Source organism: Malus sylvestris, chromosome 5 (genome assembly GCF_916048215.2).
Source record: "Malus sylvestris chromosome 5, drMalSylv7.2, whole genome shotgun sequence".
NCBI lineage: Eukaryota > Viridiplantae > Streptophyta > Magnoliopsida > Rosales > Rosaceae > Malus > Malus sylvestris.
Window position 1 is genome coordinate 3,489,023 of NC_062264.1, and position 20,453 is coordinate 3,509,475.

A 20,453-nucleotide genomic window follows, 5' to 3' on the forward strand; every position below is an offset into this window, starting at 1 on the left:
AAAAAAAAACAAAAAAAATTGTTAATGGGTGTTAACGGGTGAAACGGGTGACTTATTAGGCTTAACGGGTTGGGTTCGGGTGACCCGTTAGCTTAACGGGTTGAATTCGGATGACCCGTTAAATTAACGGGTCGGATTCAATCTGACCCAAACCCAATAAACCCGACCCGTTTACAAGTCTAGTTGGAAAGCGTCCAGCAAGTAGTTGAAAACCGCACCCATAATGCATGGAGGCCCCCAAAAAATGAATAATTATTTTTGGTCCAATTAAGGAGCAGGAGTAGGAGTAGGTAGTCACACACTCACACTCACTGACTTTTCTCAATTTTTTCTTGCCAATTAAGTCTGCTTCTTGGTCTTCATTTTGTTGTTTTCTGGTTGGATTGATTCCCATCGTCCCACTTGGCTTTCCCTACAACCTTCACCCTTTCTCTCTTTCATTATTTCCTTTCCCCAAAACCTCTCTCTCGTTAAAGTTCCTGATAAAAAAGCCTAACTAAAGTCTAAAGCGTGCTGAAGGTGCTAAAAGTCTAAACCACTGCCGCCTTCAGCCATTCCGTTTCTGCAATTGTAGATCCAGTTTCGTCCCTCTTCTTCCTCTGCAGATTTCTCCAACCAATCCCACAGCGCCTCCCTCACTTCTTCTTCCTCTTCAAATTTCTCCAACCATTGGCGGCCACACCGTTTTTGCTTTGCAATGGCGATGAGCACCCAAAGAGCCTCTGCACCACTTCTTTCTCTCGAATCAGCTCCTCGATGGAAGTACGATGTGTTTTTGAGTTTTAGGGGTGTAGACACCCGCAAAGGTTTTGTATCCCATTTATACCACGAATTGTGCAAGTTCCAAGGAATTACAACTTTCCTTGACGATCGAGAGCTTGAAGAAGGAACAAGTATTCCTCTTGAGCTCCCGAGTGCGATAAAAGAATCGCATATTGCAATCGTTGTTCTTTCACCAAACTATGCTTCTTCCAAATGGTGCTTGAATGAACTTACAACCATTCTTCAATGCATGGAAGCTAGGAACTCAGTTCTGCCGGTCTTTTACGAGACAGATCCATCTGACGTTGGAAATCAACGGGGATCTTTTGCCAAAGCCTTCGCGGAGCATGAAGAAAAGTTCATCACTACCGAAGATAAAAAGAAGGTTGTCCAATGGAAGGCTGATCTAAAAAGACTGTCCAAAATTTCTGGTTGGCATTCAAAGCAATATAAGTAAGCATGCATGAACAACTTTAATTTCCCATGTCTTAACAGAGTCAAACTTGAATGCTTCGCTTATGTTTTTTATTGGTTATTTTATACCTTGTAGGTGTGAAAGTGAGCTTATTGAAAAAATCGTCAATAGTGTGCGGAGAAGGGTGCAGGCTGCGTTCACCGTGTCAGATTCCTCACAGAAATTGGTCGGAATTAATTTTGGGCTTGAGCAACTAAGTTTGCTATTAGCTCATGATGCCAATGATGTTCGCTTTATAGGGATAACGGGGATGGGTGGCATCGGTAAGACAACCCTTGCCAAGCTAGTTTATGATAGAATCTTCCATCATTTTGAAGTTTACTGCTTTCTCGCAAATATCAGAGATCGTACTCTATTTAGTCTTCAACAACAACTTCTTTTCCCAGTCTTGAAAGAAAAGATTGAGCAAGTTCGGGATCAACAGTTGGGAATGATATACACTGAGAAGTGCTTATGCAACAAAAAGGTTCTTCTTGTACTTGATGATGTGGATCAAATAAACCAGCTACAAGTACTAGCTGGAAAAGAAGATTGGTTTGGTAGTGGGAGTAGAATTATCTTTACAACTAGAAATGAACGTTTGCTAGTCCAGCATGGCATAACTTTATGTCATAGTGTCAAGTTGTTAAATGATGATGAAGCTCTTGCTCTGTTTAGTCAACATGCCTTTAAGAAAGATCTGCCCGAAGACGGGTTTTTGGAACTGTCTAAGTATTTCATTAATCATGCTGGAGGCCTTCCATTAGCTCTTGAACAGTTGGGGTCGGCTTTGTTTAAGAGAGGTCTAGATGCATGGAATAGTGTACGGGATAATCTAAAGAAAATTCCTAATCCAACAATTTTTGATAAACTCAAAATAAGTTATGATGGACTAGAAGAGATGGAGAAGAGAATTTTTCTTGATGTTGCATGTTTTCACAAAGGGAAGCACACGCAGCGAGTAATTGAAATACTAGACAATTCCTTTGATATTTCAAGCCGGATCTTGATAGATGCTCTGATTGAGAAATCTCTCCTAACCTCTGAAAAATGCTTCATGTATGATACTTCAGTCCAGCACAGCGAGATCGGGATGCATGATTTGATACAGGAAATGGCATGGAGAATTGTTGGTAACGAGTCTAAAGAGCCTGGCCTGCGGAGTAGGTTGTGGCTTTCTAATGACGTTTTTCATGTATTCATGACCAATACGGTAAGAAGTTATGTAAGATTACCAAGTTCGATAGAAGATATTATTTTTTTAGCACGATACTAATTGTGAAATTGACATGTCCTACATTCTTGGTTATTAGGGGACAAGAGCTATTGAAGGCATAGGCCTACGGTTACCCGAAATAGAAGAGGTGCATTGGAATTGCGAAGCCTTCTCTAACATGTCTGGACTGAGGTTTCTTGAATTTGACAATTTGGTTGTTTCTTCAAGTCCCAAATTTCTTCCATGTTCTTTGAGAATTATGAATTGGAGTTTGTATCCTTCCAAGTCTCTTCCACCAAGCTTTCACCCGCGTTTCCTTACTGAACTACAAATGTGTGATAGCAAACTTGTTCGGCTTTGGGATGGAAAAGAGGTAAGAATATACTCAATGAATGCTATTTAACAATTTTTTTATGTCCAATAAAATTGTAAGGTTTTGGAATTGGAAGCTTATATACATTATTTGTTGTATTCTGCAGAATTTCCCCAACTTGAAATATATTAATCTTAGCTACTCACGTAAACTGATAAGTACCCCAGATTTTACTGGTCTTCGAAATCTTGAGAAGTTGTTTCTTATGTGGTGTACGAATTTAGTTGAGGTACACCCGTCTATTGCAGTTCTTAAAAGACTTAAAGTTTTGCAACTTTTTGGCTGTAAAAGTATTAAGAGTCTCCCAAGTGAGCTAGAAATGGATTCCCTTGAACGTTTAGATCTTATGGAATGCTCCAAAGTGAAAAAGATTCCAGAATTTTCAAAACAGATGAAAAATTTGTCCAAGGTTTATTTAGGTGGGACTGCGATTGAGAAATTACCTTCAACAATTGGACATCTGGTTGGCCTTACTGTACTGGTTATTAGTGATTGCAGAAATCTGTTGGATATTCCTGTTGAGATTTGTAATTTGAAGTCTCTTAAAAAGCTGTCGATCAGGGGAAGTTCAAAAATCGAAAAACTCCCAGGGAAGATGGAGTTTTTAGAGTGGCTTGATTTGGTGTTAACCGGTATAAGAGAGCCGCTTGTTGATGTGAAAAATCTCAAAACGCTGCGGGCTTATGGATCAATTGGTAAGCAAAGGGATGAGTGGGGCCTTCTCCGCTTATTTGGAATTAGAAAGAGTCATGAGCCTTGTTGGGGTTTGGTGTTGTCTTCTTTGAATCATTTGCGTTGTTTGGAGAACTTACAACTACACTATAATGATCTTAGTGAAGGTGATATCCCCCATGATATTGGTAACTTGTCCTCTTTACGAGTGTTAAATCTTAGTGGAAACAATTTTACAACCCTTCCAGCAAGCATCAAATGCCTTTCTCGACTTGAGTCTTTTAACTTGGAGGGGTGCCAAAGACTTGAGCAACTGCCAGATCTTCCGTCAAATAGCGAATTACACGTAAAAGTAGATAATTGTACCTCCTTAGAAAGGTTGTCGGATCCCTCGAAGTTGAGCAGCAGATTTGCCAATATTTATGATTTTACTTTCAGTTCTCGGAATTGCATTACTTTGGTTGAAGATGAAGACTGGATGAGTACAATATATTCAAGGATCGTGAAATTCGCCACTAAGGTACTCTGTCTCTCTCTCTCTGTCTCTCTCTCTCTCTCTCGCTTCCCCCCCCCCCCCCTAATGGTTCTTTTGGTGCAGGGAATCTGTCCTTCTTTGTATGAGGTAATTGGTGGTTCTTTGGATCCTTATTATATTTTATGCCCCGGAAAGGGGATTCCCGAGTGGTTCAACAATCAAATTGTGGGCCATTCGCTAAATGTGGAGCTACCTCCTCAATCATGTAGCAGCTGGATGGGAATTGCTTTTTGCGTTGTTTTTGCACAACCTAAGGAAAACTTGGGAAATCCAGCTGCGCTTCAATATTATGGTTTCAAAATTCAGTGTTTGCCTGGGATTTCATGTTGGATTTCTGAAACAGAGCATTTAGTGTCAGAACATCTTTGGATATTTTATTTGTCTCGAGAACAATGTCAGGAACAGTTTTCATTTGAAACAGATTATCATGCTAGAGGAAATGGGCCAAATATGGTGAAAATGTGTGGGGCTCGTTTGGTGTACAAGCAAGATTTGGAAGAGCTCAACCAAACATTGAAAATCTTGAAGCGAACACATGGATATTGTGAAGAGGCAGCTCCAAGTGAAAGTGGTGGTTTTGATGACAAAGAACAAGCTCACAAAAGGCAGAAGGAAGAATAAAATTTGCCTTCTGCTTTATTTAACCATTCAATGCTTCAGAGTCGTACTTGGAAAGCTAAATATTGTGCTTTTTCTCAGAATCCATATTAGTTAGTCACCATCTCAAGCCCTGTATAACCTACCTGATATTTGATTATTTTTTTCCTCAAAGTTAATTTATTTGATCCAGCAATGAAGTCTCTGTATATACAGTTAATAATGTGCATCTCTCATCTATGTCAAATTGAAATAAGAAAGATGCAAGTATGGAAGATAGAAAATATGGAAGAAAAATATCTTATGATAATTTCACATTAGCCGAATTGAAGCAAAATTTATTATGCTATGAACAGATAAGTAGCTATAGAGATAATGTAAAAATGCTTGGGATGTATGAAAAACCAATAAGGAAGTTGTCTGTACGTTGTTCTTCAAATAAGTGCTGGATATTCAATAAAAATATTGTGATAGTTGTGAATCTTTTCTTTATTGTGGGTACTGATAATTTTGAACTCAAACTGAAGGCAGATTTTTAATGGTGAGACTAAGGCGCAACTATTAAGTGAATATTGTTTGACTTGTCCGGCATAAATCAACCTTAATATGGTCTACTATATGTAATAGGAATGTATTATTAGAGAATAATATATATATATATATATATATATATATATATATATATATATTGTGATTTGGTTACCCAAAGATATCAATCCTATATTGTGAGTCTTATATAGGAAATAGAATTGATGTAATCCTTATACGATTATGATTATGATTACTTGGAGGTCAAGAAAGTAGATTTAGTGTTTCCTTTATGGAAGGAACTTTAAGTCTTTTGACCTATATAAATACTGGTCCGTATGAACCCTAAAAGACACACAGAAAATGCTTCCCATTGAGCTTAAGTGTTAAGGCTAGGAATTCATAGAAGACCCGGTGTTCTTATCTCAGTGCAAACTGTTTTTTCATGACCGCTGCATGAGCTTCTTCAGGTTAGGGTTTATATGTATTTACGTACTAATCTCATGCATGCAGTGTTTTAGTTATATAACCTTAAGGAGATAACAATTGGTATCAGAGCCCTAGGTTATATAGTTAAAACCTATAATTACAGTCATTATCAATGCATGTATAATCTGTTGAATGAATGGTGCATTAGTACCTATAAAGCCTATGTGATCAGTATGCATATATTACCTGGTGAAATCATATATTCAAGCCCTAGCCGATTATCATGAAATAGCTGTGTAATATAATCAAGTTACTGTCCATGCTTGCATTTAAAATCATAACGTGGATGGAGTTCATCTTCCTATAGGTGTTGATCGTGTTTTCATGGTTAGACTTTAAATGGCATAACATGATATATGCATTATACCAATTGTGGTTTTTTTCCATTTGCTCATAAGTGTTAGAAACAATCATGAAAGTAACTGATATAATGCATATGTTAGTGTTAGAAGCATTTTAATTCATCAGCTCTTAAGTGTTGAATTAATCTTGTCTTATGAAGTTTACTGGGATGTTTAATTTTAAAGTATGCATGATGTTCATTCAATTATGAATGTTGTGAACACAGTTCAAACCTTGAGTGGTACAAACTACAAAAAGTGGAAGCAAGACTTAGACATTTGTCTGGGGTTAATGGATCTTGACATAGCTATTAGGGAAGACTCTCCTCCAGAACCTGCTGTAGATGCAATTGTTGATGTCAAGGCCAAGTATGAAAAGTGGTTAAAAGCAAATCGTATTGCTCTCCTGGTGATCAAGAAGTCCATATCTGACACGGTAAGGGGAGGAAAACCAGATTTTGAGAAAGCAAGGGAGTATCTGACTTTGATCCATGAGAAATTTAAGGAATCAGACAAAGCTAAAACAGGTAATCTCATGAATGATCTTATGTCAAAGAAATATAATGGCTTGGGATGTGTAAGAAAGCACATACTAGAGCTACTGGACATTGGTGCAAAATTGAATGCACTGGATGTCCCCATGAGTATGCATTCTTGGTTCATGTAGCACTTAATTCATTACCTAATGAATACTCATAATTGAGAGCACATATAATGCACATAAAGAGCAGTGGAGTTTAAATGAATTAATTGCCATATGTGTGCATGAAGAACAACATATCAGGTTTGAGATAATTGACAAGAAGGTCAACATGGTGACTGAGTTCAAGAACAATGTTCAAAAGCTAGAAAGTGGGAAGGATACATCGAAGCTTGGAGTGAATAAGAACTCCAAAAGCATCAAGGGAAAGTGTTTCTTCTGCAAGAAACTCGGCCACATGAAGAGAAACTGCCAGAGATATAAGAAGTGGCTCGAAAGTGGCAAGGGAAAAGGTAATATTGCAATTTATAAAGGTGAAGTATTAGTTTGTTTTGAAACAAATAACACTGAGTTTGCTAGAGTTTCATGGTGGGTTGACAGTGGTTCTTCGGTACATGTGACAAATTCTTTGCAGGGCTTTATAAACAAAAGAGTGCCAAGTAAGGATGAAGTCTTAATGATCGTGGGAACTGGAGACAAAGCTGCTGTCAAGTTCATTGGAACAATTAGAATTAAGTTAGAGTCTGGTTTTGTTTTGGAATTACAAGATGTCTATTATGTACCTTCAATTAGAAGGAACCTAGTGTCAGTCAGTCAACTTGTTAAGAAAATTTTCAAATCATCAATAAATGACAATGGCTTCATTATTTACCAAGGTTTGCAAGTTATTGGAAATGGTTTTCATATGGTTAGACAGAAAAGACTTAATCAAAGTGAGACATCGTCCACTCTCTAGCATAAAAGATTGAATCACATTTTGATTGAGATGGTTAAAACTCTGAGCAAAACTGGTATTTTGCCAGAGTTAGAACTAGACCACTATGTCACATGTATTGAATGCATAAAAGGAAAAATGGTTAACTCACACAAAAAGGATGCAACCAGAAGCACTGATCTCCTTGAGATTGTGCATATGGATATATGTGGACCTTTCCCCACTCCAACATATGCTGGTTATAAGTATTTTATAACCTTCATAGATGACTTCTCGAGATATTGTCACTTATATTTGCTCTCTAAAAAATCAAGTGCACTTATGGCTTTTAAAATCTACAAGGTTGAGGTGGAGAAATAGTTAGAGAAAAGAATTAAGGTGGTGAGATCTGACAGAGGGGGTGAATACTATGGGAGATACACTGAGCATAGCAGAAACCTTGGACCCTTTGCACTTTACTAACAAAAAGAAGGGATAATAGCTCAGTACACGAATCCTGGTACTCCACAACAAAAGGGAGTATCAGAAAGGAAGAATTGTACATTAAAAGACATGGTAAGAAGCATGATGAGTGCAACAAACTTACCAGTGTTTTTGTGGGGTGATGTCATTAAGACTGCAAACTACATATCTAATAGAGTTCCCAACAAATATGTGACTACAACACCTTTTGAATTGTGGTACAAAAGAAAGCCAAGTCTGCAACATTTGAGAATTTGGGGTTGTAAGGCTAAGGCAAGGGTATATAACCCTCAAGAAAGAAAACTAAACCCTAAGACAGTGAGCTGTTACTTTGTGGGATATCCTCAGGGAACAAAAGGTTACAAGTTCTATTGTCCCAATCACTCCATTAGATTTGTTGAGACTAGAAAAGTGAAATTTATAGAAGAATGATCAATGGAAGGGATCAACAATGAGATTGTTTTTAAGAGAAAACTGAAGAAATCATAACTGATTCATTGCATCATATTACACCAAGTGTAGATAACCATTTAGACTTGGAGTATATTGTTCCAGTTGTAGATAATGGTGTACATGAAACACAAACGAATGCCAATAATGATGTAGTGAATGAACAAGAGAATGCAGACAATGCAATACAGACACAAAACCAAGCTGCAAAAGAAATATTGAACGATGTTGCACCTGAACTCAGAAAGTCAACAAGATTGAGAAAACCTGCAATCTCAGACGATTTTGTGGTGTATTTGAATAAGACTGACATTGACATTGGAGAACCATTGACTTACAAAGAAGCAATGAATGGTCTACAACAAGAGGAATGGTTAAAAGCTATGAAATCAGAACTTGAGTCGATGCAGAAAAATGAAGTCTGGCAGCTTGCAATTTTGCCAGAAGGATCCAAGCTTATAGGATGTAAATGGGTATACAAAACAAAGAAGGACTCGAATGGAAATATAGAGAGACTAAAAGCTAGGCTTGTAGTTAAAGGGTGCTAGGCTTGTAGTTAAAGGGTACACTCAACAAGAAGGAGTGGACTACAATGAAACGTTCTCACCAGTCTCTACAAAAGACTCTTTCATATTTGTGATGGCTCTAGTTGCTCACCATGATTTATTTCTTCATCAAATGGATGTTAAAACAACCTTTTTAAATGGCAAACTTGAAGAAGAAATATATATGAGACAACCTGAGGGATTCATTAATGAAAGAGAGAGAGAGAATTGGTTTATAAACTTCAGAAATCCATATATGGATTAAAACAAGCATCCAGACAATGGTACCTAAGATTTGATGAAGTTATGCAATCACATGTTTTTGTAGAGAACTTTGAAGATGAATGCATTTATGTCAAGTCTAGTGGGAGACATTTCACCATCTTGGTACTGTATGTGGATGATATATTGATTGCAGGCACAAATTTGAGTCTACTACAAGAAACTAAAATCCTGTTGAGTGATAATTTTGAGATGAAAGACATGGGAGAAGCCTCATATGTTCTTGGAATAGAAATTACACGTGATAGGAAGAGGTTTACTTGGTTTATCGCAAAAGGGTTATATTGACAAGGTTCTGAATAGATTTAACATGTCAAACTGCAATGGTAGTGAAGTGCCAGTTACTAAGGGAGATAAATTAAGCAAGGAGCAGTCTCCCAAAACTGACATTGAGAAAAGGGAAATAGAAGACAAGCCATATGCTTCAGTAGTGGGTAGCTTAATGTATGCACTAGACCTGATATACATTAAATCTATTGGGAAGATATCAGTCAAATCTGAGGCAAGCACATTGGATTGCAGCCAAGAAAGTAATGAGGTACTTACAGAAAACCAAAGACTATAAGCTGGTTTATAGGAAGGGCACAAACTTGGAAATTGTTGGTTATTGTGATTCAGACTTTGCAGGATGTCAAGATTCATTGAAATCGACATCTAGCAATATATTCATGATGGCATGAGGTGTTATTTCTTGGAAAAGCATGAAGCAAAAAAACATAGCAACGTCAACGATGATGGCTGAATATATGGCATGTTTCGAGGCTACTTCACATGTTGTGTGGATTGGTAAATTCATAGAAGGGATGAGTGTGCTGAAGATTATTAACAGACCACTACAAATTTTTTGTGATAACACTGTAGCTGTATTCTACTCCAAGAATAACAAAAGATCTTCGGGGACCAAACATATGCACATCAAGTATAGACTTATCAGAGAAAAGATCAAACAAGGTTTTGTCAAGGTTAGCTACATTGACACTGCATCAATGCTTGCAGATCCCTTGAATAAAGCGCTGCCAGTTGCAATTTTTAAGCAGCATGTAATGAATATGGGTTTGATCATAGATTTTGATATGCTGAGTTAGTGGGAGTAGATGTTGTTAGCAAGTTTGCAGTGAATAAGTGAGTTATTTTCACAAAGGTTTTATGGATTATAGTTTGTTACTTAAAGTTCTGAATTCATGAAACTTGTTTTCTGGTTAAGTGTTCACATAAAGCAAAATACATGCATGCATTTAGGTAAATCTTGTCTGCAATTTGTGATTTTACTATACATGTTTTAAATTGCAGGATAGTTATGATCACTCATTGAGTGATACTCACTTGTGTAAACAAGTATGCAGGCTCACTCGAAGCATAAAGCGTAGTCACATAACTACAATAAAGAGGATCTGAGATGATATAAGGAAGACCAAATTATAGTTAGGAGTTCATCTCTCGATCATAATTAGATGGTGTTTCATGTGGATAAGACATTCAACATGTGTGATTATGAAGGTTCTAAGTTATGACAACTTTACAACCTTGTTAGTTCCATGTTGTATGGTTTATTTGACAGAAACTTGGATAAGGATGGGATGTAATCACTGTACATGGCCATTAAGACTATATTGGTCTCAAATCTAAGACGAAGCATGAACATTACATTTCGTAGACCAAGTGGGAGAATGTTGGACTTGTCCGGCATAAATCAACCTTAATATGGTCTACTATATGTAATAGGAATGTATTATTAGAGAATAATATATATATATATATATATTGTTTGTACCATACTTGACCAATCCCGAAACTACTGAGCACCGGTCAACGTTATACCATCAAGGACCCAGAAGAGCTTCCCTTCAACCAGGAGGTCAATCACAATGCGACACGTGTCGACATCAGAAGACAATCACAGCTCGACACGTGTCAAACTCAGAAGCCAATCACAACACGACACGTGTCAATGTTAGAACAAAACTAGAAACTCTCCTCTATAAATAGGGATCATTCTCCCACAATAATCTCTAATGTCATTTTGTACTAAACTATTCACTAGAATTCACAAAATGAGAGCTTGAACCTATGTATTTGTGTAAACCCTTCACAATTAATGAGAACTCATCTACTCCGTGGACGTAGCCGATCTGGGTGAACCACGTACATCTTGTGTTTGCTTCCCTGTCCCTATTCATTTACGTACTTATCTTCACTAGTGATCGAAGCAACCAAGCGAAGGTCACAAACCTGACACTTTCGGTCCTCTCCCACGACCTCGCTGATTTTGTGCATCAACATATATATATATATATATATATATATATATATATATATATATATATATATATATTGTGATTTGGTTACCCAAAGATATCAATCCTATATTGTGAGTCTTATATAGGAAATAGGATTGATGTAATCCTTATACGATTATGATTATGATTACGTAGAGGTCAAGAAAGTAGATTTAGTGTTTCCTTTATGGAAGTAACTTGAAGTCTTTTGACCTATATAAATACTGGTCCCTATGAACCCTAAAAGGCACACAGAAAAGGCTTCCATTGAGCTAAGTGTTAAGGCTAGGAATTCATAGAAGACCCGGTGTTCTTATCTCGGTGCAAACTGTTTTTTCATGGCCGCTGCAGGAGCTTCTTCATGTTAGGGTTTATATGTATTTACGTACTAATCTCATGCATGCAGTGTTTTAGTTATATAACCTTAAAGAGATAACAAATATTTATTTATGTGCAGGATGAGAAGAAGTTCATCATACCAGGTTAATTTCAGCGTGATTATTTTCAGAATGAAACTTCAGCTGCAGATGTTGCCTAATTGAACTATTTTAAACATGGTTGGAACTTGGTAGGTGATTTTTTGTGCTTAAATAGGTTCTGATATAGCCACAATTAATTAAGTCCAGAAAGAAGTAGAATATCTTGAAAACTATATTTTTTAACTTTCCAAAACGTGTTTGTTCTCTGCCCCTAGGACCTCATGTTCTTTTTCAGTTGCCCTTTCTTTTCGTATAGTTTCTGAATTTTCTGCACATGCCCTAATGCAACTTGCCAAAAGAGCTGAGGCTTTAGTTTTCCAATCTGTTACTACTCCAGAAAATAACCCAAAAAAATAGAGTTGACGTAGTATATATAGTATATCCTATGGGAAATTGGCCGTTCTAGTATGAATTCAAACACGCAGTCCCGAAATAGAAAAACATATGCCCCATGCTAAACTCGACACTATGAACACCCACAATTTAGGTTTGTTTTCAACCATTCGCTCCCCTCGCTCTCACTCATGGTTAGTGGAAGTGACTGTTCTTCCAAAAGTGCTTTTAGAGCAGTTATGGAGAGTTGCCAGTCTGTATTTTCTGTTGGCAACTGTTTTGTTTATCACTTCTTTAGCTCCTAGTACTATAATAAGTTTGATTTCTCCTTTGGTCTTTGTAGTGGGGGCAAGCATGATTAAGGAGGCAGTGGAGGATAAGCATAGATTTTTCAGGTAAAACATATAAATACTGTAGAATTTTTCTTGTTAATTAATTTCAGTTTATACGCTCTTCTTCCATATGTTATCTTCAGTTTGTATGCTCTTCTTCCATATGTTATCTTCAATTTATACTCCCCAGTTTAGAATCTCTTCTCCCCTCTTTGAAATTTCGTATGATCATAAACCACGTTGACTTTCCTGTTCTTTCTTTATATTCATTGCATGAAGTTTATAAATATGAAACCCGATAATTCCTTTTGCTTTAATCGATGATTGCGTATCTGGTGACGATTTTTGTCAATCCTCCCTAATTAGACATAATTAGTAGCTTAGAGGAGTCTGAATAACTTCTGTCAAGTAAACCTACAAGCTAACTTTGTGTCCTGCATCGATTGTTGGTGCATCTACGCCTCACGGCATTTCTTTACTCTTACTGTCTACTTCTCCTCTGCAGTGCAGTTTGTTGCATTTCGGAATGAAGCTTACGTACTAGCTAGGTCAGTTACACCACCCATTGATCGGGTCTTCTGCCTTGCCGCAATTCAATGATCGTGTACGGACGTGGAAGAATGGTCATGGAATGAGGAACGCGGTTGAGCCTGAGATGTAGAGTTCGAGATGCAAGTGGACTATAGACACTAGATTTAACATTTGGAACAATGGCTTTCTCCTCGTCACCAACGCTGCATCAAGCATATATGCGGCTGCAAGTTTGAACATTTATGTTCCTCACACATTGTATTTGTAGCATGTATTTAGTGTACAAAGTAGGTATTGATTACCAACTCTGATTAGTTACTGGTTTCCGATAGAATGATTAATAGAAACATAGAGAGAGTATTTTTTTTAGCATAGATTCGGTTACTTCAATTCTGAGAAGCATCACCATCAGATTTTGAAATTCACTTCATTTTGGATCATTAAATCATTCAATAAAGCACAAAACCATTCGCTTTTGCAGAGTGGTTCTTTGCCATCAAACTATCACTTCAACTTGGACCTACCTGGTCACAATATTCATGTGTTCACCTTAGGATATTCATCGTTCCATTCAGTTCTTCCAAGTCTTGCTTTGACACCAAATGCGCTCCACACTTACTTCACAATCAAGCATTTATTGAAACTTTTCAATCCTTCTACTGAACCCAAATGCATTTCGAACAGAAACTTGAAGTAATATTTCCTTTGGGTGTGGCATCCCAATATTCCTGCTGATGCATGTAAAACATCCAAAGGTGATCTCTCACGAGATGCCTGTCGTTCCTAAAACTCAATCCAGACAGAAGACTTGTTTGGATAATAAACATTGAATCTGGAATAATCATCTTCAATTAAATTGGACAGGTAATCCACCTCGTGTTTGATGAGCAAAATTGTACACAGACTAAATTGGTAACAAATCCGAAATAATAAAAATAGGATAGGTTATGCAATCCATCCTCACACATGGGTCACAAGCCCGCATCCGCCATCTTCTTTTTTGTCTATACAATGCTCAACTAGAAGACGTTCGTCTCTTGCTGTAACGATGATTCTATTTCTCATGCCAAACCGATCTCTATTTCCAGCCAATAATTCTAGTTGGTGTATTCCATCTACATTATCAAGAATGAGGGAAGTTTTTTATCACAATTTTTTGTCAAAGCAAATTAATGTCAGAAGTCAAACGATTGAGTCAAAGAGAGTGAAGAGGTTTTATATATTCAGACTGGGCTGGGAAGAAGGTAGTGGGTTGTAATTTAGGCTTAAACCCAATTACCATATTTTTATTCAGACTGGGCCTTTTTGTGTTTGTTGGGCTAAATGCCACAATTATGAAGTAGTTTTTTTTTCTTTGTTAATTCAACTCGAACATTTCTTTGATTCAAAAAAAAAAAAAAATTTGAACATTTCTTTCAATATTCAGAAATAAATTAGAATTATTTTTGTTCTATTCTAGTGTCGTAAATTTTCCATACTATTCAGGACACCAAAAAAAAAAAAAAAAAGAATTACACTTTTTTTTCCTGAGCTTCAATGTTTGGGTTGGGAATGGAATTGTATGTTGGATTTTGTTTTTTTTGTTTTGTTTTTTTGTTTTTTTGTTTTTTTTTTTTGTGTTCTTAATAATAAAAAATAAAAAATGTTGACACACCCTTTGTCTTTTGGACATATGCTATTTAATTATCAAGAATGAGAAGAAACTTTTTATCCCGTAAACAATTTTTTATCAAGGCAAATTAAAGTTAGAATTTAACGGTCCGAAGAGGGTGTAGAGGTGTTAAATATTCAGACTGGGCTGGGAAGAAGGTAGGTGGAAGTCAAATTTAATAATCATTTGGAAACTGCTAGTGGGTTGTATTTTGGGCTTAAACCCAATTACTATATTTTATTCGGATTTTCTTGCTTATGTATGGGCCTTTTTATATTTGTTGGGCTAAATGCCATACTTATGAAGTAGTTTTTTCTTGGTTAATTCTTACGTAGAATTCGATCTTGAGATTTATTTCAATACTCAGAAATAAACCAATAAATATTTTCGTTTCATTCTCGTGTCGTAAACTTTACTAACCACGCTAGAAACCAAGAAGAATGTGGATATGAGTGGATATCTACCATACAAAGGCCCAGATTTGGTGTTAGCAGGTATTAGTACTTCACGGGTTCTTCCATGCTTATACTCTTTGATGTCATCAAGTTTCATCAAGCAAAGTACATCCTTGTGTCAAAAGGCTGCAACATCTGCCCTCACTAGCAACTGCTAGGCTGCTTTGGGTGGTCCTTCCTTTAATCTGCACTCCGCCTTTTTCTGAGATGCAAAGCCAAAGAATTATCTTCATATCTTCATATAGATGTAGGTGCAAGTGTGTTGGGGTTGTGTTATTTGCAAGTAACTGAGGTAAGTTTGTAAATATCAGATCATTTGACACAATCAAATATATAATATACAAACAACTTTTTGTTTTTATTTTTTTTTTCCGATAATATGATTGGCTACAATACTAATATGTATTTAATACAATCACTATCTAACAGTCAGATGTAATTTATGTGAATATATACATATATAATCAGAAGACCATATCAAACTATTAAAATGGTGATTATATTAAATACATGTAAGTATATAGTTAAGTCGAAAAATAAGAGTACCCCACACTCGGTTTAAATAATTAGTGACACTTGCAGTTGTTTGTATCCGTCACAACATGGTGGGGTATTACAAAGTGAAAAGAACTTGATGAGTAGAGGATCTCCTGAACCTCTATGGATGTTTTGTTTGTTGTGTCTTCGTCCCACTACACATCTATATTTCCTTCGGGTTTTAAAAAGCTCACTACTATGGTAACGATAATGATAGACAACCAATTGGGTCAAATGCAGTTGGCCAATCGACAAGCAAATTAGAACTCGTTTGGCAAGTACTTTTAAATGACTAAAAACGTTTTTAGAGAAAATATTTTTAGATTTCATGTGTTTCCTGCTAAAAGCATCAGTTATGTGTTTCTTGTTAGAATCACTTCAAGTACTTTTCCAAAATTAACTTGTTTTTTTTACTAAATTTTGGTTCCAAAAACATTTTATCTAAAAACGCTTTCAGTCTTTTAAAAGCACGTATGAAAATAGTCCTCAAAAGAGTGAAAGTGATCCTTAATTTGTATGCAATGGTCCCATATGCATGGCAAGAAGGCGACCATGCCAAGTAGGTAGGTTTTGTGGTTGTGTCAAATCAACTTTGCAATTTTGGCTTCTTGTCCGCAAAGCAAGCCTTTGGAAGCCTCCTTCCTACATTATATATACTTCTCGGTTCTCACATGATGAAGAATCACATGATGAAGAATTCTTCTTTCGCTGTACTTACCACCCCACTTTAATCAGTAGCACAATTATAATTTGCATCACTAACCAAATACCAAACAGCAAACAGGCGGCTTTCAAGTGGTTATCTGTTATCATCATGCAATTATACTACTGCCATTATTAGTAGCATAAGTTACCCACTCTTCCAAATCCACTATATCAATAAAATCATGTCCCACCTTGTTGCTTTCAGGATTATAAACTAAGTGGTCAGGGAAATTACTTTTCGGTATCAGATTTTTTGTTCTTTGGTTTGGAATCAGCAAATAGGCTAGCCCTAGCATGGGAAAATTGCTCAATCATGGCACTGCCACAATGGCTGAGCCAGAATTCTTTGTGAGATAGGGCTTTTCATTATGTATTGAGAAAAAATTGCGAACTCTGTAATATGAGCAGTTGATCTTCACAAAACTAAAACATCTGCGAAATTTAATAAAGAGAATCAAAGAAAGTGTATAATAAACTAAGTAGGATGTAGAGACCAGGGTAACCAGTAAAAAATGTGAAACTATAGGAACAAAAATACAAAGAAATATGGTTTGAATCGTTTGACAAAAACAAAAAAGGAGGACAAAGAGTAGGGTTGCAAATAATAGTTGATTAGGTTGCTTTAGAAATAACATTAAAGTCAATTGTAAAACCTCATTCTTGAGTTTCAAGAAACCAGAAAGCCAAAGTAAACAAAATTGTTAGAAAAATATAAGCTATGATGTTATTTGACTCAACTTCTTTACAAGGACAATTCATCTTCTTTTCATGTCGCGAAATTTTATTTTACATAGTAGTTAGGATGGACCCGAAACCACTCTGGTCCCTTAGGTATCGTTTGGTATGCATACGGGATGGGACAAAACAGAATGGGACGGGACAAGACGGGACGGAACTAAGAAGGAGCAAAGATGCCCTCGAATGGAAACAAGGAGGAAGAAAAAAGAGATGGAGATGTTATAATTTTGTGTTCCACAGATGTGGAACAAGTCGTTCCAGGGGGTAAGGCGGAACGAAAATTCATCCAAAATTCGTCTCGTGGAACAGCGCGTTCCACCCGTTTTAGGCACACCAAACGTAAGACGAAACGCCTCGTCCCACTCTATTTTGTTCCGTCCCACGTACCAAACGGTACCTTAGTGGACCGCCATGCACTGCTAGCTGCCACCATTCAGAGTTAACAAAAGAACAAAATTAGGGTTAGGGTTGTCGAATTAGGGTTAAGGTTTAGGAAAATGTGTAAACATAAGGTACTATATCTATAGTACGAGTTTTTCTCTTTTTAGTATTATTCATGGGTGGGTACGTGTAGATAAAACTAGAGAGAGAAAATCAGAATGCAAAACAGCCACCTTGGTGGATCATGCGCTTCAAAGAACTGCTTACCATATTCCCTCTTTTTTTTCTTGAAGAGCAAAGTCCCACAGGTTTTAGAGGTTTTTGGCTATTTTAACGTGGCTTCTCAAACTAAAGAAAATTAAATCATACTCATTGCATGTAAGAATAAATTTGATCTTTAAAGAATCGAGGAAGATGAAGTTATTGTTGATTCTGCTCTTAATATACATAATGCATAATTGGCTTAAGATTATTGATGCCCAATATGTATGTATAACAGTGTGAACTTACTTATAGAGCAAACCAAAGTTATTCGCCCCCACTTATTTAGACAAACTTAATGATAATAATGTTAAGCTTCAATTAACAACAAATTCTGCTAACTTTCACTTACTCGAACACAATAAGTAATAAATTAATAATTCAAGAAATTGCTTAGTCGAACTACAATTTGATTTACAAGCATCAAAATGAATTACAACTTCACTAGAGGCATGATCAATTGGGGCAAAACAAAGCCAAAATTGTTTGATTCTACTTATCCACATAATGAATAACATGATCATCATTCAACCAATTGCTTAAACAAAAATCTTAAAAAGATCCATACATAACACCATGAATGATTATATTACAATTTCACAAATTGCCTTATCAAGTCTAAAGCGATTTAAAGCATCATAAGATATTAAAATTCAAAACTACCTAGCCTAAGGGTTGGTTTGGTATTACTGTGCTTTGAAAAAAAGCTGTTGTGAGAATAAGCGGCTGTGAAATAAATCAACAGAGTGTTTGGTAAACTTTTTTGTAAAAGTGCTTTTGGAAAAAAAAGCAGTTTGATAGTGAGTCTTTTCATTAAAGGAGCACTGTAGCTCCATGTGCTTTGAAAAAAAGCCAGTTTTCCAAAGCTACAAATAGCAGCTTCAGTTTTTTCCTTTGATTTTAGCTTATTCTCATAGCAGCTTCCAAAATAAGCTTTTTTTTTTTAGTTTACCAAACACCTAAAACTCTCACACTTGACTAAGCCCGAAACTACAACTAAGCTTCAAGTGAAATTGATACATTACCTTGTGCGTCAACATCAGCTAAATACACCATTCCCGGATGGAGGAAAGGTACTTCCAGAGAAGGGCAGATGAAGATCAGACCACACTTCGGTACTTAGAAGTTTCGTGATTACTCAAGGGATTGGATCTTGCAAGTCCCCAACCGAGGAGTTTCCCTCACTCGGGAACTTAGGGGAGCACTGTTTGTACCATACTTGACCAATCCCGAAACTACCGAGCACCGGCCAACGCTATACTGTCAAGGACCCAGAAGAGTTCCCCTCCGACCAGGAGGCCAATCACTACTCGACACGTGTCAAGATTAGAAGCCAATCAGAGCACAGCACGTGTCAACATCAAGAACCAATCATAACATGACACATGTCAATGTGACAAAGCTACAAGTTTTTCTATAAATAGGGGTCATTCCCCCACAATATTGCCTAATGCCATTTTGTGTTAAATCATTCACAAGAACTCACTAAATTGAGAGCTTGATCCTTTGTACTTGTGTAAGCCCTTCACTACTAATAAGAACTCCTCTACTCCGTGGACGTAGCCAATCTGGGTGAACCACGTACATCCTGTGTTTGCTTCTCTGTCTCTATTCATTTACGTACTTATCCTCACTAGTGACTGAAGCAACCAAGCGAAGGTCACAAAACCTGACACTTTCTGTTGTACCAAAGTCTTCGCTGATTTTGTGCATCAACATTTGGCGCCGTCTGTGGGAAACGACACTTATTCCTACTCTCTTCAGCTGTGTCAAGCTGGTTTCTATCATTCGTACACTTTCTTTTGATCAGGCATCCCTCTCCAACATGGGAAGCGAAGGAAGCCACAGCACACAGAATGACACCCCCCTTGCACATAGTGCGAAACAACGAAAGAAGGAAGGAAAACGAGTTCTTCTTCAAGCTAAAGTCGATGAGTTGGAAGCTCAGAACAACAAGATAGCAATGAGGAATGAGGTCCTCCAGGAGCAATATGAGAAGCTCTTCGAGACACTCCACGAAGCTAGGCAAGCTCAGACACGCGAGCTTGTTGCCCCCGTGGAAGTCAACCATCAACTGGGTGCCCTCCAGCATGGAGGGTCACATGCATTCGACATAGATATCCCTGATAGGGAACAAATTACCCCTCGATTTGATAATCAACATGAGGCTTCTCTTAACCCGGTTGCTTCGACCCGAACCATGAGAAGCGGAGGGAGACACCTCTTTGCTGAAGGGGCAGAAGGATCGAAAGCCGTCTTTCGCGATTGTCGGGATTTCCTGAAGCAACGTCGAGAGAATTCCATCCATATAAGCTCAAAGATCAATGACCCAAGGATTTTTGAGAGACTCGGTCCCCTGCCACGGCCCGAGCCGGCCACCAACTTGGGGAATGGGCAACAAGTCCTAGAAAGACATGAGGGTACAGGGGACTCAGAGGTGTTTCGACAGACATACCCTGGAAGCCAGTACAGCGAGTCCAGGGAAAAATCACATGCCCTTGATCAAACCTTCCTAATTCCAAGAGGAGATGGAGATTTACGAAAGAAAGCTCCAGTGGCACATAACTCCGCTCAGGACCCCCTTGTCCTACAACTTATTGAGGAAGTAAACAAGTTGAAGGCTGAACGTCAGGCTGAAATACCTGACTGGAAC

At 37.3% G+C, this 20,453-nt stretch overlaps 1 protein-coding gene and 1 long non-coding RNA gene across 2 annotated transcripts; both read left to right on the forward strand.

Annotated features, from left to right (window-relative positions):
- The first annotated feature begins 406 nt into the window (after positions 1 to 406).
- Positions 407 to 4,805, forward strand: LOC126621865 (TMV resistance protein N-like). Its single transcript, XM_050290482.1, has 5 exons — positions 407 to 1,215; positions 1,313 to 2,429; positions 2,530 to 2,805; positions 2,912 to 3,997; positions 4,076 to 4,805. The coding sequence occupies exons 1-5, from the start codon at positions 698 to 700 to the stop codon at positions 4,631 to 4,633; spliced, it is 3,555 nt and encodes a 1,184-aa protein (XP_050146439.1). The 5' UTR covers positions 407 to 697; the 3' UTR covers positions 4,634 to 4,805.
- A 7,049-nt stretch (positions 4,806 to 11,854) lies between these two features.
- On the forward strand, positions 11,855 to 13,573 carry LOC126621868 (uncharacterized). Its single transcript, XR_007623211.1, has 3 exons — positions 11,855 to 11,965; positions 12,553 to 12,604; positions 13,047 to 13,573. It is a non-coding gene; the product is annotated as an uncharacterized LOC126621868 (long non-coding RNA).
- The last annotated feature ends 6,880 nt before the right edge of the window (positions 13,574 to 20,453 follow it).

Excerpts from the sequence above, each read along its gene's own strand:
- LOC126621865 (XM_050290482.1), top strand. The coding sequence starts at position 698 with ATGGCGATGAGCACCCAAAGAGCCTCTGCACCACTTCTTTCTCTCGAA. Across the intron at positions 2,430-2,529 it reads ATGTATTCATGACCAATACG|GGGACAAGAGCTATTGAAGG; the intron begins GTAAGAAGTTAT and ends CTTGGTTATTAG. Across the intron at positions 2,806-2,911 it reads GGCTTTGGGATGGAAAAGAG|AATTTCCCCAACTTGAAATA; the intron begins GTAAGAATATAC and ends TGTATTCTGCAG.